We start from the raw sequence: 25,760 nt of genomic DNA on the forward strand, positions 1-25,760 counted from the left end.
TGGAATTGTGTGTTTTTTTTTTCATTCACACGTTTAGCACACAAATCTCACATATTTAGACCAAGTTCTTCTATCAGACAGAAAACACTTTGTTCCACCTTGTGATGCCATATACATACAGGAAGTGCTCCACTCCATACACACTGACTGGAATCATGTGGATAATTTCAGCACTGGAATTGGACATTTCTAATGAACAACAGGTAACATGAAAACTACCACTACATTACATCACAAGGTGGAGGAGAGCATTTTGAGTTTTGGAAATAAAAACAAACGAATTAAGGGTTACTCAAACATGTGTAAATGAAACAAAATACAACTCCAGGTATATTTTTGCTGAGGTAACGGCATGGCTTAAAGCTCACAGTCAATTTTTAAGTCCCAAATGTTGAACCTTACAATATGCATTAAACACAAAGTTCATTATTATGCTATATGTATCCAACTGACTGAGGTAAAACACTAAACATTTGAGGCTTACAGAATGTCAGGATGTCAAATGAAAACCAGTAATTGTTTTGCTCTAATTAAATAATAACATAAAGTTGATATGTTTCTGTAGTCCACACCCATAGACACCCGAACTCCCACCATCATCTTTCCAAAACAAGCCACTGTGATTGTACAAAGTGACCGATCTCTTGACCAGGCCAGGTAACACCTAAACACAGACTGCTTTTTTTTTTTGACAAACCTGCAAATATCAAAATGGTGTAATGTTGTGTTTACTCCCTTCAGACCACATAGTCCAAGAACACGAGTGGCTAGAACTTCATCCAGTGAGCCAATCACCACAGTTGGTATGCACATGTAATGTAACTTACTTTTTGTTTATTTTTGCATGTGTATTTTTTGTTCTAAAGCATTTCCTTAATTGACTTCCCTGTAACACTTGTATCAGTTCAAAAGTTACATTATTATTATGTTTTCCTCTCCTTTGTACATTGATGATTTAAGTCTTGCCAAGGGCCTAAAGCAATATTATGATTTGGTATTCTGCCCTTAAATCAGGAGGCACCACACCACCTCACAGTCTAAGTTTGGTCATTCTTGTCCCGAGAGATGATTCAGTGTGTTGTATTAGTGTCCTCCCACATATTTCAAATGTTTTAAGAACGTTGCTATTTAGAAAAAAAAACATCAAAGGACAGAAAACACTTCAGTCTATGCTGATTACCTGATTATGTTGGCCCTGTTCGCAATAATATTACGGCATGAAATTTTTGAATTGAATATGATCCTTCTTTCACAATGACTTCACAACAGCACAGATTTTATGTTTCAGTACTTGCTGTACAATTGCTCTGATGTTTAAAGGTGACTGCTATACTACTTTTGTGGTGGAGGGTCACCACCTGCTTGTTTCCAGGGAGATTATATTACTTTGACTAGAATGTTCCACTGCATGATCAATAAACCCCCATGGAGAGATAGTAGGTGACACCACCAGGTGAGCTCTGTGGAGAAGTGATCCTTTCAGACAGTAAGAAATGTTTAGGCTAATGCCCTAATGCTTTAGTGCATTAAAAACAACCTGTAACTAAACAAATGCATAAATAAATCTAATACCATACTGTGGAACATTTCAAGTAGCGCAATATCATCTTCATGTTGACAAACAGATAACCAAACGGCCATCAGATAATTAAAAAGGGCACATTGCATTTTTTTTTAATCATAACACTTGTAGATTTTGGAGAATGTTTACATTTGCTTCATTTTCAAAGTTGATTTTGTTTTGTACTTTGTGCTAAGTTGTACATTCATTTAGCTGGTGTGTGCCTGTTGTTTCAGACAGTACAGGTAATGTAATCGACCTGGTGAAAGATACACTGCCGGAGATGGCGCTGTCAGAGGAAGACCGTAAGAAGAACTTGGAGCTTTTGGAGCAGGCGAAGAAAGCCAGCGACCGCTTCCTGACCCGCCGTGGCCGTCGCTCCAGCAGTAGTCTCACTGATTCACCCACACGTGAGGCATACTCCATGTTACAGTTGGACAGTACATTAGGACATTTCTATCAGATACTGCTGATTAGAAGGTAAAATGGTTTGCGTGCCATACAGAGGAGAGTTATAGAGAGCATAATAGTAACTAAGTGCTAACGATAAATTGAGACCAGATTAGACATGCAGAGAATGAGGTGGCCTTTGAAATGCAATAGGCAATAGCAACTGAAGCTTTTAAGTCATCTATTACACAAAGTGAAGAGCTCATGCTACTCTCTTCAGCTTGAGAACCAAAGCACAAAATGACAACAAAAACAATTTGACCATTATGTACAATGACTTTATTATTACCTCCGCCAAGAGGTTATGTTTTTGCCGGCGTTTGTCTGTTTGTTTGTTTGTTTGTTTGTTTGTTTGCCTGTTAGCAACATAACTCAAAACGTTATGGACCGATTTTGATGAAATTTTCAGGATTTGTTGGAAATGTGAAAAGGAAGAACTGATTTCATTTTGGGGTTGATCTGGAAGAAATCCTGGATTCTGGATCACTTTGAAATTTTAGTTAACATTGTGGTAAATGGGGCCAAAAATTTTGTTTCTCAATATCTCGGTTAATTATTGACCAAACCCCATGAAATTTGACTCAGGGATGGACAATGGGATCCTCTTTCATATTCCAAAGGCTGATCCGGATCTGATCCACACAAGACTGATTTTATCGCGGAGGTCTGCGCTCTCTGAGTGTTTTTCTAGTTATGAATACATCAACATCACAATATAAATACTTAATTTGAACCTATTTACCTCATATCAGGAGAAAGAGAATAGAAATCATTCAAAGCTTTTAAGAGGAAAACAGTCAGTAGGGAAAATGTAATTATATACTATTTTATATATATTTTACATATCATAAAATGTGTTTTTAACCAACAGGTCTTTCTCCAACCCCAACTCCAACTCCTACGTCTTCCCCCTGCTCCTCCAGAAGCAATTCCCTCACTGTTGCTCCTCAAGCTAGTATGTCCCTCAGTCAACTTGCCTTTGCCAATATTGTCCATGGTTAACATGAATAAGAATTGTACTTTTATTTGATTTTTAGGCTTTAGCCCAGTTGATCTTACCCAAGCAGGTCCTGTATTTGCTGAGGTAATGTCACTATATAATTTAATTGTTCCCCGAGTTATTTTACGCTATTTAAATAACATAGATGTATTTCATAGCATCTGGAGGTTCCTTCACCAAGAGAGCAGCCAAGCACAACACATGACAATGAGGTGAGTTGCCATATAAATTAACAATTCAAAAGTCTTTAATGATTCCCATAATGAGGAAAATACAAGGTATACAGTTTACTTATTCAGGCCTGTATTTCTGTAAACAAAGGGATCCCGACCACTGCTGGACTGGAAACCTGCAGAGAAGAGAAAAGTATCGTCTGGGACATTATCTCCACGCTTTGTGCTTCCAAAAGAGAACTGTGATCCACCAAAAAGCCCCGCCATAGTCACCAAATCCGACGGTGAGACCAGTCCGGGCCGAAACCTAAACCAACTGCCAGCCACGGGGGTTGCTAAGCCCGTCCCAAGACCCCCAACGCAGCAGGCCCCCTGTACAGCAGAGATCAAAACCATTGGAGCCTTCCCTCCTCTAATGAGAGCTGTTTCCTGGGACACTGTGGGCAGTCTGAAGCCTTTAAATGGTGGACCGAGTTTCCCCCCAACGCCAGAGGACACTTTCTCAGACAAATCTCGTGATACTGCTGTCAGTAAATCCTCAGGTTACAAAGATGTCCCACTACAGCCCGTCAGCATCCAAAAACTATCCAAACTCAGAGAAGTAAGACATCATAGCAGTATTTCCAATCAGGACACAATTTTGCTCACCTGAAAAACCTGTCACTAGCCAGTTATGGGCTTTACTTGCCACATTAAGTTAATTGTAAAGTTCATGTGGATAATCTATTAAATAATATACAAGTCCAGCTAAAATTAATCAAAATGTAGTAGGTAGAAATGTAGGCCTGCCTCTCAAGTCTAAATGTCTAAGTTGGTCCATACATAATTGTTTAATGTGGATAGTGGGAACAAATGTTAGTAGCAAATATTTAAATCTGCATTTTCACTAGCCTTTTTTATTTGACTTAAAGTAATGTCATGTTTTTGTTTTGCCTTTTCTACAAAGGAGCACAAGTTGATGCGAAACCAGAGTATATCTAAGTTGCCAGAATTAAGTGAAGCTGCTGAACAGGAAAAAGGTAACAGTCATGTGCTTTCCCTGTGGCCTCATGGTGGAGTGAGACAGTGTATAGTAGGGTGTGCTCTTCCTGAACCAGAATCATTATGTTCTGCCCTCAGTCGCCAATTTACTGGCAATGAAAATATGCAACAAGCAGTGCTGTTTACATGTTGAAATAGTAGGTGGAGTAGTAGCAAATGTGCAAGGACTTAAGAGAATAATGGCGATGCTTTGTTAATGTCATATGGATTTTCCCTGTTTCAATGAGTCTATGTTTTGGGGTTGGTAAACATACTTATCCATTAGGAGACATCTTTATTGAAGAACTAGATTTAGCTGTGTTCTCTAAACTGTTGTACAGTTATTAACCATGCAGACCCTTTTGTTGTTATAATACTTCTTACTCGCTGAGTATTTAAAAATATGAAACTTGCTGCCATATAGTATGGTCAAGTAAGTGCACTGGATGAACACAAACAAATGTCAAACCAAAGAATTATTGTGTTTTCATTACTTAAGTAGTCATTTACTATTTCAACCACTTTGATTACTCAGGAGGTCCTCCAGTGTCTCCAACAGTAAACAGTGGTGATGAGTCTAAGGAGAAGTCAGATGCCACGCCACATATTTCTGATGTGATGTTGCGGAAACTTAAACTTCACAGAGGTTTACCAGGCTGGTGAGTAATTCAGTGTTTATCTTTGTGTTGTCTATAATTGCATAGTTTGCTAATCTTTTTTTCTATTCATCCATTTTACCACAGCGCTCCTCCACTTACTGAGAAAGAGGTTGAGGTTAGTACAAATGCTTTACAAGACAAAAATCCATTTTGTTATATTATTTATACTTTGCAATGACATGCTGCTGGGGGTGAAATTATGCATTTCTATTGGTGAAATGTTCATCAGTTACCATGGCGACACAATGCACACATTAGCAAACTCAGGCCAAAATTAAGATCATCTGGAAACTCAAGAAAAAATACAAAATGGATTCAAACAACAACAACTCACAAAAAAAAAATTGTGAGTGACTAACTGTTGGCTAATACTAGCTAGCTTGTGATTGTAATTGTATGTGTGAGAGAAGCACAAATAACACCTGTTGTAGTTCCAACTCAGCTCTTTCTGGTCAGATTGTGTATATAATAAAGCTCATATTAAAGACTAACTTGAGTAAGAGAGCTTCTAACACAGTAGTGCTTTCAGTTAGCTTCACACCCCCAGTAAATGCTGATGATATCAGCTGCAAAGTATCAATATAGAGCAAAATAATACATTCGCTGGCACACAGTCCCACATGAATTTCACTTGTCATTGAACAATAGACACATGTAGCCTCTCTTTAACTTTTTGATGACTTGCTTTGCAGCCAGTCCTCTTTATTACACGGCATTTGGTTTGGCCCTGTTTTGTCAACAGGAAAGTGCTTTTCTGTCCCTGATCAGGCCAAAGAGACTGCAAGTGATTTCCTGTGGAGAACATGCAAACACATTTAGTGACGTAATTGGGCTCAGGCTGCAGTCCCTTGGGGATGTCAAACAGTCAGAGGTCATATGTTTCCTCTCTGCAGTGTCCCACGTTCAGAGCATCCCTTTGAACATCACAGACTGTCTCCATCATATTGTTTTGCCTGAAATATTCCACAGTGTGAAATTTCTATTGTGTATTCATTTAAGAGTGTTATTATTATTATTATTGCTGCAGTTTAATTAATGTCTCTCCATGTAAATTGGTAATGTTAATGTCATACTGTCATACAACATTCTAAGCAAAGTAGTAACATCTCCTGGTAAGCAGCAGATAAGCAGGTGCAGACCCCCCTCCACCATCATCACTAGAAAAGTTACAGTTATTGTCCACCTTTAAATCTGCAGCATTAAAAAGCAATGGGTAACTTTTCTGGTGGAGGGTCCACCAACTGCTTGCCTCCATGATGAATAATATTGCTTTTCCTGAATGTTCCACAGTCTGGCCTAAAATAGGAATACATGTTTTTCAAGCAATAAAAGCACATGTAACTGAACAAATATTTGCTAGATAAGTTTAATGCCATACTGTGGAACAGTCCTGGTAACCCCAACCCAGGCAAAGTGATAACATGCATGTAGTGTAACAACCTCAGCCAGAAAAATTGTGCAATGCACCTTTAACTAATGTTGGGGCTACTCAGTAGTGAAGAAAAAGAAGGTCACCATTATTTAGGTAATTTTTTCCTTTATTTTTTTTATAGTAGACATATTCATCTACTATAAAAAAGTTTATTTGAGATTCAAAGAGTGCCCTCTTTTCATCTGTTTTAGGTAGCTAGCTTTAAATACCTTTGCAATGGATTGGAGCAATAATTGCAGTCATGATGAAAATCAATCAAATCAGTTGCTCAGCCCTAACTAATATTGATTTGTAAACAGCCTCAGTGACACAAGGCCAGTCCGTGTGAGCCTATGTTTTACTGTGGGAGAGTTTCCTTAATGTTCTGGTACAAGGCGTCACCCTGGTGCTCTGCTATCACCAGCCAGTCATCTTAACACTTAATCTGCTGTTTTATGGCTACAACACTGTCCATTTCCTTCCTACAGAATGCATTTGTTCAGCTGTCACTGGCCTATCGCAATGACAACTACACTCTGGAGATGCGGCTCAAACAGGCTGAAAGGGAGAGGAATCTGACAGAGGAAGACACTGAGAAGGAACTGGAGGAGTTTAAAAACGCCCTCAAGGTCAGTCTTTGAAAACATGAAATCAGATGATAGTAAAGGGATGGTGTCTACTACTCACGCTAAAAAATTCCTGGAAATGTATCAATATTTATCTTGTCTTAGGAATAAGCTATTTGATAAGCATGCAGTACAAGAGAGATTTTACACTAAATGAAGAAATATTTAAAAAGCTGGACTTCCACAAATTACCTGGACACAGCAGATCACATGTTGCAATATAAGAGCAAAAATCTAATAAAACAAACATACAGAACAAAACATGCAATAATAATAATATGATATTGCACTGCTTCTTAAAATTTTCCAACAAAGTATCATCAAATAAAATATTTGACCTCCCAAGTATCATCATATTTGAACCAGGTTTAATCTGGGGCTAAACCAGGTCTAAAATAGAACTACTTGTTATACAAACATGTGGATTAAATTGACTCTAAATAGAGCACTTATTTCAGGGCTATCCAAACTTTTTTCACTGAGGACTGTAGATACAGGACAATGAGGTGTATTATTCAAAAGGTTGCATTTGATGGAGGTTTGACTGAGCCACCACAGCTTTAATACAGCTTGCAACATTTATGTTAGGTCTGTATCACATCAACATTTTTGTTATTTAGGTGTGATAGCAACTTAGTTTGCAGTAAAAAGTACTACTTTTGGTATTTTGGGCCAATTCAGCAGGAAGCTTGAGGGCCAACAAAACTGGTCCGAGGGCTGCATTTGGCCCCTGGGCCATAGTTTGGGTCACTGAGTTACTGCCATTCAATTTAAAGAACTCATGAGGACATGCATTAAATTACAATCAGGCCATAATAATAATGCAATTGCATTGAGCCTCATATTCTCAGTCTTAATCAGTACCTGCACATTAAAAATAAATTGTCTTTCTGAGGTTTTCAGAAAGGCAGTTAATGATTTTATGTGTTTCATATATGTGGCAGGTTACATCCCCACAATGGCAGAACATGGAGCAGCGTGAGGCCTACCAGCGTTTGATCGAAACAGTGTCGGTACTGCATCGATTGGCCACAAGATTGTCCAGCCGGGCAGAGATAGTGGGTGCAGTACGGCAGGTACGTTATATTTTTATGTATGTTTATGGCTTGCTTATAGTACCTTTATAGCAACATTCACTGTTTTGTAAAATTTAGGTAAAAATATAATCATGCCCCAAGTACATGTATATGTATGCAAAATGTCAAATACCGATGCTATAGTGTCTCAAATAAGTTCTAGTGTGCTGACAGTCTAGACTTTCTTATAAGTTTTATGTTACTACAGGAAAAGCGTATGAACAAGGCAACAGAAGTCATGATGCAATACGTTGAAAATCTGAAAAGAACTTATGAGAAAGACCATGCTGAGTTGATGGAGTATAAAAAGTTGGCAAACCAGAATTCCAATCGATGTTATGGGGGCTCTGTAGACACAGGAGGTAAAGACTAACTTGAATATGTTTTAAACAATTTCGGTGTAAAATTATCCAAGGTAAAAGTGTTTTGTTTCATAGATGATGGAGTTCCACGGTCATCAAGATCCATGTCTGTCACTCTTGGTAAAGTGAGTATCTAGATTTTTACAACAGATATGTATGATAACACCAAGTTAGATAATCATGATAATTAAGATCTGACTTAGACTTTTTGATCCACAATGGAAATTATTCGGACACAGTAAAGAGAGAAAATCATTGTACTAAATGTAAAGTAAAGTATGGAAAGAAGTCTAAAACAACTAAGGGCCTATATTACACTATTTTCTGAAATATCTTGTTTGTTCATCAAAAACATGGGGTATAGTTTTCCACCTTGTGATGTCATGCGGTAATACCAGAAGTGCTCCTCTGGGATTTTAAACTCCATACACCTTCCGTAGAATCACTTGGTTGGTTTCAACCCTGGAATTATCAATCTCTACTAAAGATCAGTAGAGATTGGTAGAGAGAGGTAATTCATAACTTGAAAACTACAGCTATGACCTCAAAAGGTGAAGCAAAGCATGTTTAGCTTTGGAGATGCAGTCAGACTAATAAACACAATAGTACTTAAACATGAACCAAAACACAACTCTGGGTTGTGTTTTTGGGAGATAACGAAATTATAACATGACTTAGAGCTATCATGAATCCATTTTGTGTAATATAGGACCTTAAAAAAATTGATTTGAAGTCACATAACTGAAGTGTGAAAGACATTGTAACAGTCTTATTATCTTTATTAATGCCATATTATAATGCTGCTTTGTATCCTCTGTCCATATCAGAACTTTCTGTAGCCTATGACTCTGGCTGACACAGTTGCATGTCCTGTCTCTTTACATCACTCTTACGTAGGCACTGCCCAGGCGCAGGGTGAGTGTGGCTGTGGTGCCGAAGTTTAATCTCCTGAACATCCCGGGTCAGAACCCCTCGACAGCCGGACCAGGCCCCAGCGTGGGACTGTCCGCTGGTGCCGCACTTCCTGTCCTGGTATGTCTTCCTGTCCACTGCAACAGTTGGTGACATATCAAGTATTGAATAAATGTCAAAAAGAAGGCAGGATAAAAGGTTATATAAAGTTTGGCTCAGCAATGAACCATAGGTAAACCATAGACAAAATCTGACTATTAAGTCTTATTTTAAGGATAACCTATATGTACATATTACTATTTCTTAAAACAAACTTTATACTTACAAAAAAGCTTCAGTACAATTTTAACCTGCATTTTTAGAACCATACAGCAAAATTTCTTATAATACAATATAGAATATATTAATTGTGTAATACCATATGCACCTACATGCTATATTAAAAGTATTTACTAATTTGAAATGTTTGAACATTAGCAATTCTTCCACGCCTAAATTCATCATTATTTATTTTTTTATATCCAGTGTGAAGCCAATGATCCAAAAGTCACTCCTGCACCCACAGATACACCGCAGTCAGGAGCTGAATGGTACGTTTTATGGACTTGTTGTGTTAAATGTACATTCATGCAATTGATGCATTCTCAGGCCCCACCTCTCATTCTTCAGAACGATTGTCCTTGGGCGGTTTCTTATCAAAAGCTTTACTGTTCTGGGCTGGGACCTTTGGCTTGTTTTGTAACTTTCAGGATGTGTTTTACACTATCCACAGTAAAAACAATCGTGGAGGCATAAAAAATAATCAAGACACTCTTTACGGAGCATGCAAGGTCCTAATCCAAACATTTGTCTCAGACTTTGACAAAGCCCAGGCGCATGTCTACAGTCATATCCTGCTCATAATGTAAACCTGACTAAAGCTGCAAGAGCTTAAGAGCTGCACAAACAGACATGCAAAGTGCCACCTTCATCTTCCTCTGTGTTTGTTTGACACCACTACAACGACATCTTTAATGCTTTCACCCACTCAGCTGCAGACTGGTCATTAAGTTCACTGTTATGCGGCTATTACATTTGGGACATGTCTGGAAATGCGTGTTAGATAAGCAGCAGGCAGTCCAAGGCCCTTGTTCTCCGATTTGCATCAGGAGGATTATTGTATAGAGCTGTGAGAGAAATAACACCTGGGATCAAAGTATGCAATCATGCTCATAAGAAAGCACATTATTGCGATGGCACTCTCTTTACTCCTGCAAACCCTTTTTTTCTGTGTAGATTAGATTAGAATCGTGGCTTGTGATAATATCTGATACAATGAAGCCATTATACCATTGTGCCACTCTTTGAAATGATGAAAGACACATACAGATGTGAACATCTGCCGCCTCGGTGCTGGTGTAATGATGCTCAAGGTTGACTGTTCTTTCCTATTTGAACAATACAGTGGAAAGAGTGCTCCAGACCAGGAAGGTGAGGCAGCCAAGCCTTCAGTCAACATCGAGGAGCTGAGGGCGGAGATCAGAGCTGAACTCAAGGCGAAGATTGAGGAAGAGGCCTACAATAAAGGGTAAGTTCACAATAGTTCATAATAGCCACTACATTTAAGGACCTTAATGGATGCCTTTGTTTACAAATATCTAGTTCTTGCAAGAGTTGTCACCTTTTCAACATAGATTTGAACTTCCTTAATATTTTCTGAAGTATTCTTTACCATATGTAGTATAGGGATGTATCTACTATCCACTGTAGTTTGAGGAATGCGTCAGTCAGGAGGCCATTTACCTTCAGGATCTGATCCACAGTTCTGTTATGTTTCTGTTGTGAAGATATTGCTGAGACTCACATTCATGAATTCACTCACTGTCTATATAAATCTTCTACAAACAATATGCCGACTAGTATTTGTCATATTTTAAACCTCAGATTACAAGAGGGCTTAAAACAAAGCAAAGCCCAAGAAGAGAAACCTGAGGAAGAAAGTGTCTCAGACATACTACCTCTGGAAGTGAAACATAAAGATGAAGAAAGTGGGAAGAAGATCACACCCAATAGGTGGGTGCAGATGAGTAATGGGTAATGTGGCTACATTACAATTACAAATGTATTTATCTGATTCTTCTCGTCTCAGGAGCATGGAGGAAATCTTTGATTGTCTCGGGCGGTTTTGTCCCAGAGTCTCTTGGAGCAAACGGCTTCTTTTGGTTGTCCTAATGTTTGTTCTGCTCATGTGCCTGGTCATCAGTATATTTTCCTTCTTCAAAAACTACTACACTCGCCGTGATGATACATAACCAGACAGGCCCGTCAAGTACATGGATTTAGTAGAACAACCAAAGCTTTTTGATGTCATATCACCACACTTACGGACTCACTTGAATTTAGTTCTGGTTTTCTAGAAGTGGCTCGTTTATAGACTGACAAGCCTTTTTGAAATGGGAAAATTGCAGATTGTCTTCTGTTGTGGAAGATATTCGCCAGGGACCAACTCTGTAGTGAGATTTGAGAAATATATTTAAATGTATTGCTTGCTAAAACTTTTCACCTGTAAAATTAGGGCACCTAATGTGACTTAAAATATATTGAGTTCTATTTAATTTGATCAATAGTACTAGATAATATAATAATGATGTTTATTGTTTTGTCTTGTAATTTCGTATTTAAACTTTCATTGTAACAGCACATTCCTAGTTCTAAGGTGCAATACATAAAAGTGGGTGGTAGTTATTTCAGTTATTTTGGATTTTGTTTTCAGATCACTGAAATGGTTGTTCACGTGGAACCTCTAGAGGACAAAATACTCCCCTAATCTAAGCACAAGTTTGCCTAATTTTGAGTTTTTGTGATTATTATGTTCTGACACCACACCTTAAAATAAAGGTGCCTTAAAATGTTGTGTAAGTTGTAGCAGATTGTATGATTTATATAACAAACAAAACACATAATTTTACTGCACATGCATGTAATTTTTGTTCTCCACTAATGATTTCCGGGCCATCTCGTTTTATTCCCAAATCAACTCAGCTGAGTGTTCGTCAGCACTCTTTGTATAACTTCCTGGTTTCAGTGTTTTTTTAAACCTGGAATATGTGGTCATGCCAAAACTCATCAAAGCAGGCGTGGGATTCATGTGAACTAAAATATTACCTAACAGCGCTGACCTTTGCAAGTATGAACATTGCATTCTAAAACATTTGTTTCTTATTTTTATGCTTCACTTTACAGATGTCTTGCTCAAGCAGATTTGTGGCACATATGAAAACTAATGTACAGTGAAGTCAAGAAAGGTAAATAAAGTGCAAATGTTAAGTGGCTAATAGACATATACAATAATAGAATTTTGACATATGTCAAACGTTATTGTGTTATCAGCGCTCATTTCTCTTTTAATATTTCTGGCAGTTTATCTGCATACATTCAGCAGAAGTAGCTGCTGTTGACATATTAGATTTCTCATTGGTCCCTGAGGTACTGGATGCAGAACATATGATGGCTCTCTATCTGACCTATGAATTGTTCTTTCCTTTTCCTTTTCCTGTTCATTCTGGCACAGGGTGCACACACCACCAGGCCCACCTCTATTTAACCCTGCTGTTAGCCTCACAGACTGACAAACCACTGAGCACTTGTCATCCTTCACACTAGCTTACTCTCAGTAGTCATGAATATGTTACTATTGCTTTCAATTGCAGCATCAGTCAGTCTGTGCATTTGTGATTTTGATATGGCCAATATCAGAGGTAAGTTACTTTAATATAATTTTTTTCTGAATGCACATTTGCATTATAATTTTCTTTTCATTTGTTTTGCTGTGAAGTTTTTCCTCCACTTGGTCGTAACATTGCTGGAGTCTTCCAAGTGAGCTATGTCAACAACTTGAATCAGGCGTACTATGCGTTTAATACGAGCGAAGCCCGCAGTATCTGTGAATCACTGGGGGTCAACATCGCCTCAGTATCACAAGTGGTAAAGGCCTTGACCAAAGGATTAGAAACATGCAGGTAAATCTCACTGGCCATATTGAACAGCTTTTCAATGAAAATAGTACTCTAACTCTTTCTTTCTATTTTTCATAGGTTTGGATGGACTGATGAGCATTTGGCAGTTGTTCCTCGTATAACAGCACAGGTCAACTGTGGACAAAGCCAAACTGGTATAGTCAGATGGAGAGCTGAGATTACCAAGAAATTTGATGTCTTTTGCTTCAATGAATCAGGTATGAAACAAAGCAACGCAATTTATCTAATCCAGAATCCAGGATAAAACAGCATACATTTTAAATGCATTGTTATACAGGGGCTAAACCTGTACTAAATAATAATAAAAGAACAGGCCAATAAGACAACAATCAGAAATCCTGTTTATGGTTTCACAGATACAGAGGAAGATCCTACATCATTGCCCCCAGTCCAGTCCACTCGCTCGTCCGAACAGGTGGACAATAATACACTGCCCAGTCTGTCCCAACATGTGGACAGTGAAGCTAAAAAGGAGTCGAGAGTGGGCAGCGCTCAGGGATCCTCAGGAAGTATGGGAATTCAAGTTTATTGACATTTCACTTGAGTTACCAATCTTACGGCAATTTTCTCTCCTTCTGTTTTAGAAAAAACTGTGGTGATCACATCAGTCGTAGCAGTCTTTGTGGTTGCAATAGTGGCTGTGGTTTATATAAAAATGTAAGTATTTTATTATTATTATTATTATTATTATTATTATTATTATTATTATTATTATTATTATTATTATTATTATTATTATTGCATTTAACTGTTTTATAAATAAGTGAAAAAAGATAGAGGATTAATTTTATTATTTTTTTTTTTACCCAAAGAAAACGTAACTCTAAAAAAGAGCCATATATTGAGAGAGAAGAATGGACACATGTCAAATATGAAACCAAGAAACGTTGTCCAACTAAAGTGGATAGTGTTTAAGATGCACTTTGTTATGGTCACTGTAAATATGTGGAATATTTTATTGTTTATGTTTTGTTTTGGTTTTAGCTTGAATTGTTTCATATTTTGGCCACTAGATGGCAACGCAACAAACTATTAAGTTTTATTGATGCGATAACGATTAACTCAAATGTTTGAGCCACTGAAAATAAAAGTATTTATTTCTCTATTTATGTTGATTAGTTATTATGAACACCTTTACAATATTATTTCTGATGCAATGCTATGAGAAAATTGTGCAGTTTACATGGGCCTGACTGCATTCACCAGGAGGCATAGTTCATTGCAAAATGTTTCATATCTGTTGGATATCCAAAACTGAGCTACATTTGAGCACAGGATGTCATTCCTCTGTGGTCCTTCTTTAAGATCATTTTTTTTCAATGAAATGCATCTTTTTCTGAAAACCAAAGATTTTGTAACATATTACTGGTCATAACAATTAGACCTGATCAATAAATGAAATATGAACCTCATGGGAAAGACCACACTGCACCACACTGTTCCTGGCTATTTCACAAACATCACAAGTGGTAAGTTTCCAGAGCTGAGCTGCGATGGCATGTTCATTCATCGGTAGTTCCTCAACACAATATAAATCATCAATACAGAAGTTAATTACATGATACATGAGTATATTTGGTAGAATATTCACCTTGGTGTAGTGAAACTGTATAGGGTCATCTGTGGACAGAGATACACACAGCCCTTTTTGTAGAAACTAAAGAGGTGGGTTTTTAGAACAAGAAAAGGCTGATGTTGCTCAGTGAGGACATTGCATTCGGGATTTAAGCCAAGTAGAACAGGTATTGTAGCACAGGGCTCTTGGAATGGGAAAATATAATCATAATTTATTTACTGATTTAAAGGTGCACGGTGTAACTCCGGTGAAGAGTATGCTACGTGCTTATCTTCATATGTTGTTGTTTTGCTTTGAATGTTCAACAGGCATTAAAAATATTCTTACTGTGAGCCGATCTGATTTTACAGATCTCACCTGTAACTTGCCCTGGGGATGTCATTTGCGTGTCTTCATGGAGTAAGGGAAGTTCAATGACATACCATGGAACATTCAATGCAAATTATTAACATTTTCAGGTGGCAGATTCTCCCCCAAAAAAGTTACATAGTGCACCTTTTGTAACAATAACACATAGATTTTTCCTGAAAATGTTATGTGTTATCAGTTCACTGACAAACCTTTTTCAAATTCAGTCCATAAGAAATGCTGTCTGCTGCCAAAAAAGCAGAGACCAAGTGAGTGATGGATCCATCCAAAAATATACTATTCATCCTTCTTACTGGATCTGAAAACGTACAATGAACTAAAAACACATCTTTATCATTTGAGTAAAATACTCTCCTTCAATGAAATTGTCAGTTTTTAGAAAGATTTCAGATTTCTCTAAGTTCACTGACTCCCACTGGGTTGTACTTGGAGTTGAATTTATCAAATCAATGAAAGGTTTGTCTCCACCATTTAAAAAAAGCATATCACCTTCACACAGGTTTAACCAAATCCCACAATAAACATACAGGACAGGACTCCACTCTTACTCTACTCTACTCTATATAGCCTAGTAATAATTTATATTTATCATATATTGTATTTTACTTGTATATGGGTCAGTCCATATGAAATCAGCCGCCCTCCCTTGTGAGCCATCTCAGATTTGGCTGAAAATTTTCTAAAAATGTCTAAAATTACCAAATGAAAGAATCTCAAATTTTAGCTCAATCCCTTGAGTCGTTCCTGAGTTATGGCCCGATGAAATTTTGGGACCAAGCTCACTTTTTCAGAAGCCTTAATTATAAGCATGTTTGAGAGACCATAATTTCATAAAAAATAGAGCTAGGAAGCTGAAAATTTTTATTATTTTAGATTTTCTTGGTCATAGATTTTGAATCTGTTGTCAAATATTGGGTATCTTTATTAAGGGGGCTCTGTGGGCCCCCAAAATCTTACATTTGGTTGACGCTAAATTTTTTTTTTAATTTTTGAAGTCCAAGATCTGTTTACTCCAAGCAGATATTTACAAACTAACTGCTGAACCTGAATATTTGAGAGAATGACCATTTCTGACAGCAATCTCACACTTTTCTAAGCTTTCATGTGGATGGTGTGGAGTCCCAAATATGTTCAAACACCTAATGTTATCTTTTTGGCCCCTTCTTTGGACCCTCAGTTCCCCATGTGGGCACAGTTAGATGTTGATAATTTTTTTACCAGAGGAACTTTGGCATACTCTGAGTAGTTTAAAGTAATAAAAACATCTACTATTAAATTCCTTCATTTCAAAATGAATTTTTGAAAATGAGCTCTCACAGGTCATTTTTGGTGGAGCTTAGGTACTTTCCCACCTGCTAGAAAGGTTCAATTACCTTTAATAGCCTTAAACACTATTTGCTTGTGATAAGGGAAGACAATTGGAGATTATTTGTGGCTTCAAAATCTATGACCAAGACTCTACATTAATAAAAAATTTCAGCTTCCTAGCTCTGTTTTTTATGAAGTTATGGTCTCTCAAACATGCTTTTACATTAAGGCTTCCGAAAAAGTGAGCATGGCCCCAAAATTTCAGTGGGCCTTAACTCAGGAACGACTCAAGAGATTGAGCTAAAATTTGAGATTCTTTCATTTGATGATTTAAAAAAAAATTGAATTTTTTTCAGCCAGGAAACTTCCTTGAAAACAGCTGGTTTCATACGGACTGACCCATATTCAAATCTGTATATTTGGTATTATTCAGCAAAAAAGTCTATGTAGTAATTTCCCATGTGGATCAATAAAGTTTGTCTAATTCTAAGTTCAAGTCTAAGTCTAACCAAATCTCAAAATGTGCTCAAAAATCTTATATTTACAGCATGCACATTAAGAAAGGCTACTGTCAAGTCATAGGGGTCTTTACCAAGGCCATGAAACACTTGTTTCATAGTCAACTTGTTTTCCTTCTTTTTCAAAAACTATTCGATCTACATTTGTTTGGTATTTTTCTTTAATGAACGTCAGCAAGTGTTTCTGGAACATGCAGGCCACGATGTAGATATGAGAGATTTGTAAAGAGAAACAATTCAAATGCATGTTTTTCAAGGTATCTTTCAGCAATAAAAACACCTGAAGAAATGCAAGATAGCCAAGTTTAACGCCATATTTTAGAATATTCAAGGGAAAAGAATATCGTTTACATATTTCACCTTTATTGCAGAAACTTCCTGTAAGGCCCTCTTCCATCTCATTTAGCATCTTGTGGATGTGGAACTTTGAACTTCAAAAGTTCAGCTGTCTGTGGCAATACATTTTACTGCACAGCAATAATTAAACCTTAATTAAAATTAAATTAAACCTTTGTTAAACCTAAAACTTTAATTGTGATATTTATATAACTTTATATTTTAATAAACTTACGTGGGACCATCAGCAATCATAGCCAGCAATTCAGTGTAGTGCGTTGCAAAACTCCACTGGTCCATACAAGGCATGTACAGAGACCTTCCTTTACTCTCTGTCTCTGTATTTTCATAAATTTTCACCATTCCATCGACCATTGCGATGGTATAGGATTTATTCTCTGGAATGCCCTCTACACTATAAGGATCATCACCCTTTTTTTTGGACAGGGACATATATCTTAAAGACAGAGATTCTTAGTTTAAATAGTTTTTAAACTGTTTTGTGACTAATTGTAACCTGGCAGAACTTCATCTTCTTCTGTACATATTTTGTTTTCAGCCATTCTCAGAAACTGGGCTGTGGTTCTGCACAATTTGTGATATGCCATTGCAAACTTTGAGAGTGGAAAATGGGAGTCATTTTTCAAAAGATGGGCGTTTGAAATTATATTGACTATTGAATATTGAGACTCACTTCAGTGTAGCTGTCTCATCCAAATGCGATTCTTTGGAAATCTAGACAGTTTTCCGGCCATGAGCGAGAGCGAAGCCACATTTCACCGTCCGAAGCTAAGCTAAGCTAACAGCTAATAGAGTTTGTTTTTCAGCAGAACCTGAATTCAACGAGCCTCAAGTCCAACCACCTGAGCTCTCACATGCCCCGGGTCAGATTACTTTACCTTTTTGGGACACTCTGCAGTTAATTTCATTCATAGAAATACTAAATATATTTGGTCTAATGCTAGTAGTAGTATTGAGTAGTAGTAAGCTAACTAACTTACATGTGACAGTCATTGATGTCCATGAACATTGGGTAAAATAGCCACAAATTGTACTAAATTAAGAATAACGTTACTTAAAAAAATATTTCTCAAGTCTAAGTAAACAGTAGAAGTCCAAAAAATGTGTTAAGTAGCTAAGAGTAAAAGTATTCTGGGAAACTACTCCTCAAGTAACGTAAGTTAAAAGTAACTGGGTGAAACATCTGATTTTAAAATTAATGCAGTTGCAAGGATGAAACATGAAATAGTGCTCATGTCTGGTATTTTCACAGTGGGAAGAAAGTAGAATATCAGTAAATAGTGACTCAAGTAAATGTATTAGGTCATAATAATACATTAGGTCATTGTAATCCTTGTGACAGGTCTGCTCTACACTCAGTATATGTAACACGATGATTTAGGACAGTTATGATATTATTGAGATATTTGTGAGCTATTTCAAGTGATAAATATAAAAATGTTGAAGGTAAAATAATGTCCATCCATCCATCCATTTTTGTCCGCTTATCCGGGGCCAGGTCGCGGGGGCAGCAGCCTAAGCAGGGACTCCCAGACTTCCCTCACCCCAGACACGTCCTCCAGCTCCTCCGGGGGGACCCCGAGGCGTTCCCAGGCCAGCCGAGAGACATAGTCCCTCCAGCATGTCCTGGGTCTTCCCGGGGCCTCCTCCCGGTGGGACATGCCCGGAACACCTCCCGAGGGAGGCACCCAGGAGGCATCCGGAACAGATGCCCGAGCCACCTCAGCTGGCTCCTCTCGACGTGGAGGAGCAGCGGCTCTACTCCGAGCTCCTCACCCTATCTCTAAGGGAGCGCCCAGCCACCCTGTGGAAGAAACTAATTTCGAGCGCTTGTATCCGTGATCTCGTCCTTTCGGTCACTACCCAGAGCTCATGACCATAGGTGAGAGTAGGAACAAAGACTGACCGGTAAATCTTCACCACAATGGTCCGATACAGCGACCGCATCACTGCCGAAGCTGCACCGATCCGCCTGTCAATCTCACGTTCCGTCCTCCCCTCACTCATGAACAAGACCCTGAGATACTTGAACTCCTCCACTTGAGGCAGGGACTCTCCACCCACCCGGAGAGGGCAAGCCACCTTTTTCCGGTCGAGAACCATGGCCTCGGACTTGGAAGAGCTGATCTTCATCCCAGCCACTTCACACTCGGCTGCAAACCGCCCCAGTGCACATTGCAGGTCCTGGTTCGATGAAGCCAACAGGACAACATTGTCCGCAAACAGCAGAGATGAAATCCTGTGGTCCCCAAACCGGACCCCCTCTGGCCCCTGACTGCGCCTAGAAAAATAAAATAATGTCTCCTACGTTTATTTCATTGTTGCCACCTGTTGTCCGGGTTTTACATGTTTTTATATGTTTTTTACATGGTTTTACAGCGCCTCTCTCCTCAAATGAAATGTAAAGTTAAATCAAAACAAGTTTATATTTGTTTTGGCAACGCACAGACATTCCAGTAGTTGCATATATAAACCCCATCATTGCTATTACTCTGGATCAGAAATTGAGGTGCCACTGCTGAAACCCTTTGTTCTCACAGCAGTGGAAAAGTTAAATAAATCCTGAAAGCTTTCCTTGTGCAAACATACTAAATTTATAAGAATGTCAGAATGTTACCTTTAAAATATATTGTCTTGATATAATTATAATACTATTTGTTGTCCGCCCACCTCTCAGCCTCTCCCATAGACTGCTCCTCTGCCAGCACTTTCATGAGCTCATGCTCACTGGCCTGTTGCATACATATGGAACAGAATATACTGTCAACCTTCTCTATTAGAACAGTCCATCCATCCATACATACATTTTCTTCCGCTTATCCAGGGCCTGGTCCAGAGGGCAGCAGTCTAAGCAGAGACTCCCAGACTTCCTTCACCCCAGACACGTCCTCCATCTCCTTGTCATCGTTATCACTCAGGGTCTTTTTATCCAACTCGTGGTACATGTCTGCAGAAGACAAGAAAGAGCCCACCCACAAAGGACATTAACAGGAGTTTGTGTACAGTCAACACTATGACACATGTATGGGGATTAGCAACATGACTTCCGAAATGTCACAGTTTGGCCTGATTTTCTTTGTCTTTTTGTTGGATTGTGTCAAATGCTAGTAAGATAAATACTGACTAGAGATGTTGTAATGACTGTTTTTGCCTTGGCTGATTTCTTCTCTGAGGAACAGCATTAAGCACACAGTCACATTAAAAGTATTGTGTTGCATTATGCTGAATCATATCAACACAGAAAGTACCTTTTCACGAATGCTCATGAATAATTAAACATCACTTTACACAGCTCTTATTATTGTTCTGGTTCCCTTTTTCATGATTGGCAAGTACTATAAATTAAACCACATACATATGTATGTTTGCTGATTTCTTAAAATAAGTAAGATTTTATTTAATTTTTTTTTTACGATTTACATGCTCCAAAACAGGGACTTGACATCTGCCTTTAAAGTCAAGGTGGAGGTGAAAATGTCCTTCTCACCTTTTTTTTCTTCTGGCGACTTTATGAGAAAAAGGGCAGTGTTACTATGGTTACATGAAACTAAGGCAGCAGTACAGTCACAAAACATTTGCAGTGGCACCACCCTGGGGCTGCATGTATGTCTGTGGCAGAATGTTTAGCAGTTACTATGGAGATACAATGCAGACATTAGCACTCTGTCAAAAATAAATAAATAAACAACACATTTTCATTAGGCTGTGATCACTGCAAGTGTTTATGGTCCTGTGTAGTGGTGAGGTTCAGCCATCCATGTGACTTAACTGAAACCTTGACTGTAGTGTTATTTGAGAAGGACTTATTTAGCAGCACAATCCAACTAAACTGTTGTAATTCCAATTAACAGATCTTAAGTCGGTCCTTTATGGTCAGACTGTTTTATAATAAAACATGTGGATACACAGCCAGGAATGCAATATTAAACTCAGACTATACGAATATCACTTAATCTCACCCATCACCTTATCACTGTGTGCTCTCAGTGTGTTTAAACTGCAGTGGTAAAACAAAAGAAAAAAACAATACTAAGTTAAAAAGGCATAGTCAGGTTAGTTGATAGACGCTACAGCTTTAGTTTAACGAATTTAAAATTATAAAGATGCACCAATATGAAATCTTAGAGTGACCCCAAGTGGACGTTTGGGTTAAGTGCAGTTTTTGGCACTTCGCATGAGTCGCCAATTTTTCTTAAATAGCTCTGTTCTGTAGGTCAACTTGCCCCCCATTTGAGAGTATGACACACATTATAGAATCTGAAAACCATCAATAATACACCAAAGAAGCTTCTCTGTGCGTTACATAGCTGGGTCTAACCTTTATCTTTTTCAGGAACAGCCCCAGGAATCAAAAGGTCCCAGTATTTTCCTCAAAATAGCATTTTAAAACGGGTAAGTTTTTCTTTTAATTGCAGTCCATAGGCCTATATACTTACAACTGTAGGCCTATTATAATCCACTGTCATTATAATTCTAACTAGAAAAGCACTCAGAGAGCGCAGACCTCCGCCAAGGACTACCCCCATTTTTTATATAAATTGCGATAAAATCTGTCTTGTGGATCAGATCCGGATCAGCCTTTGGAATATGAAAGAGGATCCCATTGTCCATCCCTGAGTCAAATTTCATGGGGTTTGGTCAATAATTAACCGAGATATTGAGAAACAAATTTTTTGGCCCCATTTACCACAATGTTAACTAAAATTTCAAAGTGATCCAGAATCCAGGATTTCGTTCGGATCACCCCCAAAATGAAATCAGTTCTTCCTTTTCACATTTCCAACAAATCCTGAAAATTTCATCAAAATCGGTCCATAACTTTTTGAGTTATGTTGCTAACAGACAAACAAACAAACAAACAAACAGACAAACGCCGGCAAAAACATAACCTCCTTGGCGGAGGTAATAACAAGAGAATGTTGACCTTAATGGACCCATTTGATTAGCCACTAGATGGCGTGTTTGCATTTGCTATTTGAGTATTCGCAGTCCCTTTGAGATAGATACAGATGTTATTTATTGACTATTGTTCATGTAGGCTAAGGTTACTATTGTTCCAGTAAGATAATTTATAAATAACCACTTTTAGACTGGGGAAATTTATGTTTTTTTCCTAGGAAAAATCTGTTGTCAATATTGTACGCTATAAATTTCACAAATTCCACAGCAATTATTTCTTCCACATCAAGTATATTCACTAACCCACTGATTCTCTGAGAAGAGAGCATGATAACAGTATGATGTGAAGACAGTGGTCTTATTAGTTCAAACCAGTGTCAGAGGGCTGCTTAAATGGGGGTGAGTTTATGGGTGCTCTGTTGCAGTGTCTAAGATGCTCTTGCTGCCTGGTATGTCAGCCTTAACCCCCCGTCTTGGTCTCCTCACATCTCCAGCATTGAATACAGATGGGGCTAAGCCTCAGTCTCCATGGCTCTAAGGCCACTCTGTGGTGTGAGAGCTGAGCCAACAAATATGAGCTGAACCAAGCAGGAATGCGCCTGGCATTCTGTCTGGCCTTTTTAGGATGGGAGGGGGTCGTCATAACTGGGGGAATGTACTAAGAATGTAGTGAGATTGTCTCTAATGAGACTCAGTAATCACTTAACAAAAACCAGGTGCTCCATCTCCTCTGTCCCTCCAGACAATAGGCTACACTTTGATTTGCCATAACGAATCAAAACCACAATTTATGTTAATTTTATGTATAAAACTTTATTAAATGACATTGTGTATCAACATTTAACAAAATAAAATAAACAAATATATAATATATCAAATATAATAATATCCTATAACCACAGTTTGCAACATAATGGCCAATAGCTACAATGCCCATATATATTTCTTCCTGTACAAAAATAAATCTGCATAAGTACTTTATTGTAACCTCTATATAATATTAAATAAAGGAGCACATATATACACACAATTGCGGTAAAAAAACAAATATAGATTGCACTTGTATCTGTACAAAAACAATAAGTTTTCAAGTATATTTCAGTCCGATGAGGACTATGACATATCTCACAGAAAAGAAGGGACTTCCCTTATACAGTGTCCAGAACTGATACATATAAAATGGGAGGTGTGGAGAGCTTCTCCCTCTTTGGCTTCATGATGTAGATCTTCTGTTCATGCAGTCCAACAGAAAAGTGCAGACAAGTACAATCAGATTACAATCCTCTGAGGATACACTTTTCAAAGTTTGTGAGGAGCAAATGTGTGAGTTCCCACTTTTAACTTGTGTCCACTTGGCCTGTCACAAGTGGAGAGCAGCACCATGACTTTACTCAGTGCTATCCAGTGTCTATGAGCCAGCTGCAGGCCATTCCACATCAGTGAGCTGCAGCCGGCCGAGCTCTGACTCTCCATCCTCTGGAACAATGTACTGGACAAAACTTGGAGCGAGTCAGAGGCATCTGAAAAGTCTTTAAGCAGAGCAGAGGACACCATGTGTCCTCTTCTCCTTTTCTGTTCTATCTCCTCTTTCAAAGTGCTGCTCATGTCCGTCTGAGGAGTGCCTCTAGCTTGTGGAGCTGAGAGTCTCTTTGGCTCCACATGGGCCTGAGCCTGCCCTGGTCCAGCCTGAGACTGAGCCTGTGCTCTGGGACGGAGCGCCGTCTGCGGCCGTACCCCTGGGGGCTGATCTTGGCCACGGGGGCGCTGCCGATCTTCAGCTTGTTGTTGAGCTGGTGCAGGCGATGTGCCAGGTCATGCACTGTGCAGGTGCCAAGGGAGCAGCCCTGTCTCCTCGGCTGGTTGGACCTCTTGGTGCGGACATTAGTGTGGGAGCTATACAAGACCAAAAATGCATGATTAAACAAAAATTCCAATTTTCCAAATCACATATATGGTATACCATATCACAGCTGTGACAGTCTTTACCTGGAGTGTGTCAGTGAGTCCCTGAAGTCCTCAGGTCTGACCAGTTTCTGCTCTGTAGACAGAGTGTAAAGATCCCGTCTGAGCCGGCTCCCCAGCCATGTGTTTAGCCTGACACAAGAACAAGTCCATTAGTCTCACAAGGTACATGTCTCGGAGTCTAATTAAAAAGGTAATAATTAATATGAGTAACTGACCTCTTTTTGAGCTCAGGATCGAGCTCTACACAGTGCGCTACTGTGGCCAGCAGGCAGCCGCATAGAAAGGAGCGCAGGATGAATTTCATTTTGACTCTGTTGACATCAGAAGACAAACATTAGTCACTTATTCAGTCCATAAATTAATATTTAACTTTTCAATGTCTGGCTATGTTAAGTAAAATAAATCTTTTCTGTATAGTGCCACATCAAGAGTCCAAAAGCTAAGTTATTTGCACTTATCATTCATTTATTTAAAAAGTTAAGCTAAGGTCAAGTTTTGCTGGGTTAAGTAAACCTACAACCATGCTTTGGGCCCCTGGCCAGTGCTGCGAAGGACACTTAGGAGTCCAAAATAAGCTTGGCTCTAAAGTCAAACACAGCTAAATCTGATTAAACGGACTCATCTATGCAAATGAATGGCCCAAAATAGCACATTTATGGTAACAATAGGATCTACTGGTGTCTGACTCTATAGGGCAATTCTCTGTAGACACATGTCAAGAGCTGAGCTGCTTATATAACCATAGATAACCTGTCTATACAATTCTGCTCTGACCTCAAAAAGGATAAGAGAACCAGACAGAAATAAATCACAGCACACTAATATTTTAAAAGCACATACCTGTTAGTCTCTACGAGATGCAAAAGCTGTTGTAAGTTTCAGATCCAATGGAGTATTCCACAGGTTGAATTGACTTCTGTAAGGCAGCTGTGTCACTTCTCTAATAGCTCGTACACAGCAGACAGGCAGCATTTATAGTGGAGGTGGGAGGGGACTGACAAAACAGCCTCTCATCCTTTACCCCCACCCCACGCAGCGCTGCTCTGTCATATATCAGAATAGGCACTCCAAACTAACAAAAATAGTCCAAAGTTTTGTAGTTTCAACATTTCCCAAATTGTACCTTCATCCAAATTGAAAGGATGATAATGTAAATATATGTTTGTCAGACTTTGATAAAAGACACAAGGAAAAAGTCAAATTGTGACCTTCTGCATGGGTGTGGTGTTCTTGGACTAAAACTTTACTTGGAGAAGATTAATTAAAATTGATTTACTTCAATATATAATTTAAAGTAAATATATTCAGCATAGATACACTTAGTTGAATAGTTGAAAATCACATAACAGTATCTCAAAAGTATTGTTTATACCACTATTTTATTGGTACCATACTAAATACTAGACTTTTATTTTTCCAGTAACATCCATTTTACATGTACTTGTTATCACTTGTCATATTTCTTCTGCCAATACTACATGGATTGTTCTTCTACTCATGAA

The 25,760-nt window shown here is 38.4% G+C and overlaps 4 protein-coding genes across 4 annotated transcripts; 2 read left to right on the plus strand and 2 right to left on the minus strand.

Moving 5' to 3' along the window:
- The first annotated feature begins 155 nt into the window (after positions 1 to 155).
- mrvi1 (murine retrovirus integration site 1 homolog) lies at positions 156 to 12,148 on the plus strand. Its single transcript, XM_055154319.1, has 20 exons — positions 156 to 203; positions 566 to 657; positions 742 to 803; positions 1,798 to 1,971; positions 2,883 to 2,966; positions 3,049 to 3,095; positions 3,170 to 3,223; positions 3,333 to 3,785; positions 4,131 to 4,203; positions 4,740 to 4,863; positions 4,948 to 4,978; positions 6,763 to 6,903; positions 7,845 to 7,976; positions 8,185 to 8,338; positions 8,414 to 8,463; positions 9,236 to 9,370; positions 9,776 to 9,840; positions 10,695 to 10,817; positions 11,174 to 11,302; positions 11,379 to 12,148. Exons 1-20 carry the CDS (start codon positions 156 to 158, stop codon positions 11,539 to 11,541), a joined length of 2,334 nt encoding a protein of 777 aa, XP_055010294.1. The 3' UTR covers positions 11,542 to 12,148.
- Positions 12,149 to 12,288: 140 nt separating this feature from the next.
- On the plus strand, positions 12,289 to 14,371 carry lyve1a (lymphatic vessel endothelial hyaluronic receptor 1a). The gene is made up of 6 exons (XM_020938931.2): positions 12,289 to 12,987; positions 13,065 to 13,248; positions 13,324 to 13,463; positions 13,623 to 13,775; positions 13,851 to 13,923; positions 14,079 to 14,371. The coding sequence occupies exons 1-6, from the start codon at positions 12,909 to 12,911 to the stop codon at positions 14,179 to 14,181; spliced, it is 732 nt and encodes a 243-aa protein (XP_020794590.1). The 5' UTR covers positions 12,289 to 12,908; the 3' UTR covers positions 14,182 to 14,371.
- A 74-nt stretch (positions 14,372 to 14,445) lies between these two features.
- ampd3a (adenosine monophosphate deaminase 3a) lies at positions 14,446 to 17,981 on the minus strand. Its single transcript, XM_055154320.1, is given in 14 exon segments — positions 14,446 to 14,586; positions 14,588 to 14,602; positions 14,675 to 14,785; positions 14,858 to 14,945; positions 14,947 to 15,026; positions 15,403 to 15,503; positions 15,536 to 15,599; positions 15,601 to 15,677; positions 17,064 to 17,145; positions 17,147 to 17,298; positions 17,413 to 17,504; positions 17,609 to 17,811; positions 17,814 to 17,830; positions 17,891 to 17,981. Coding segments are annotated over 14 exon segments (1,314 nt in total).
- A 5,647-nt stretch (positions 17,982 to 23,628) lies between these two features.
- On the minus strand, positions 23,629 to 25,236 carry adma (adrenomedullin a). The gene is made up of 4 exons (XM_020939028.2): positions 25,099 to 25,236; positions 24,474 to 24,569; positions 24,280 to 24,387; positions 23,629 to 24,186 (listed from the first exon to the last, which is right to left on the minus strand). Exons 2-4 carry the CDS (start codon positions 24,560 to 24,562, stop codon positions 23,895 to 23,897), a joined length of 489 nt encoding a protein of 162 aa, XP_020794687.1. The 5' UTR covers positions 24,563 to 24,569; positions 25,099 to 25,236; the 3' UTR covers positions 23,629 to 23,894.
- Between the last annotated feature and the right edge of the window lie 524 nt (positions 25,237 to 25,760).

The sequence above is a fragment of the Boleophthalmus pectinirostris genome, unplaced genomic scaffold (genome assembly GCF_026225935.1).
Source record: "Boleophthalmus pectinirostris isolate CB_2022bp ecotype Guang Dong unplaced genomic scaffold, ASM2622593v1 HiC_scaffold_19, whole genome shotgun sequence".
NCBI classification, from domain to species: domain Eukaryota; kingdom Metazoa; phylum Chordata; class Actinopteri; order Gobiiformes; family Gobiidae; genus Boleophthalmus; species Boleophthalmus pectinirostris.

Coding starts and splice junctions, on each gene's coding strand:
- mrvi1 (XM_055154319.1), top strand. CDS start 156: ATGTGGATAATTTCAGCACTGGAATTGGACATTTCTAATGAACAACAG. Junction 8,464..9,235: donor TGTCTGTCACTCTTGGTAAA/GTGAGTATCTAG, acceptor ACTCTTACGTAG/GCACTGCCCAGGCGCAGGGT. Junction 10,818..11,173: donor GAAGAGGCCTACAATAAAGG/GTAAGTTCACAA, acceptor TTTAAACCTCAG/ATTACAAGAGGGCTTAAAAC.
- lyve1a (XM_020938931.2), top strand. CDS start 12,909: ATGAATATGTTACTATTGCTTTCAATTGCAGCATCAGTCAGTCTGTGC. Junction 12,988..13,064: donor TGATATGGCCAATATCAGAG/GTAAGTTACTTT, acceptor TTTGCTGTGAAG/TTTTTCCTCCACTTGGTCGT. Junction 13,464..13,622: donor CTTTTGCTTCAATGAATCAG/GTATGAAACAAA, acceptor ATGGTTTCACAG/ATACAGAGGAAGATCCTACA.
- adma (XM_020939028.2), bottom strand. CDS start 24,562: ATGAAATTCATCCTGCGCTCCTTTCTATGCGGCTGCCTGCTGGCCACA. Junction 24,388..24,473: donor GATCCTGAGCTCAAAAAGAG/GTCAGTTACTCA, acceptor TTCTTGTGTCAG/GCTAAACACATGGCTGGGGA. Junction 24,187..24,279: donor GACTCACTGACACACTCCAG/GTAAAGACTGTC, acceptor GGTCTTGTATAG/CTCCCACACTAATGTCCGCA.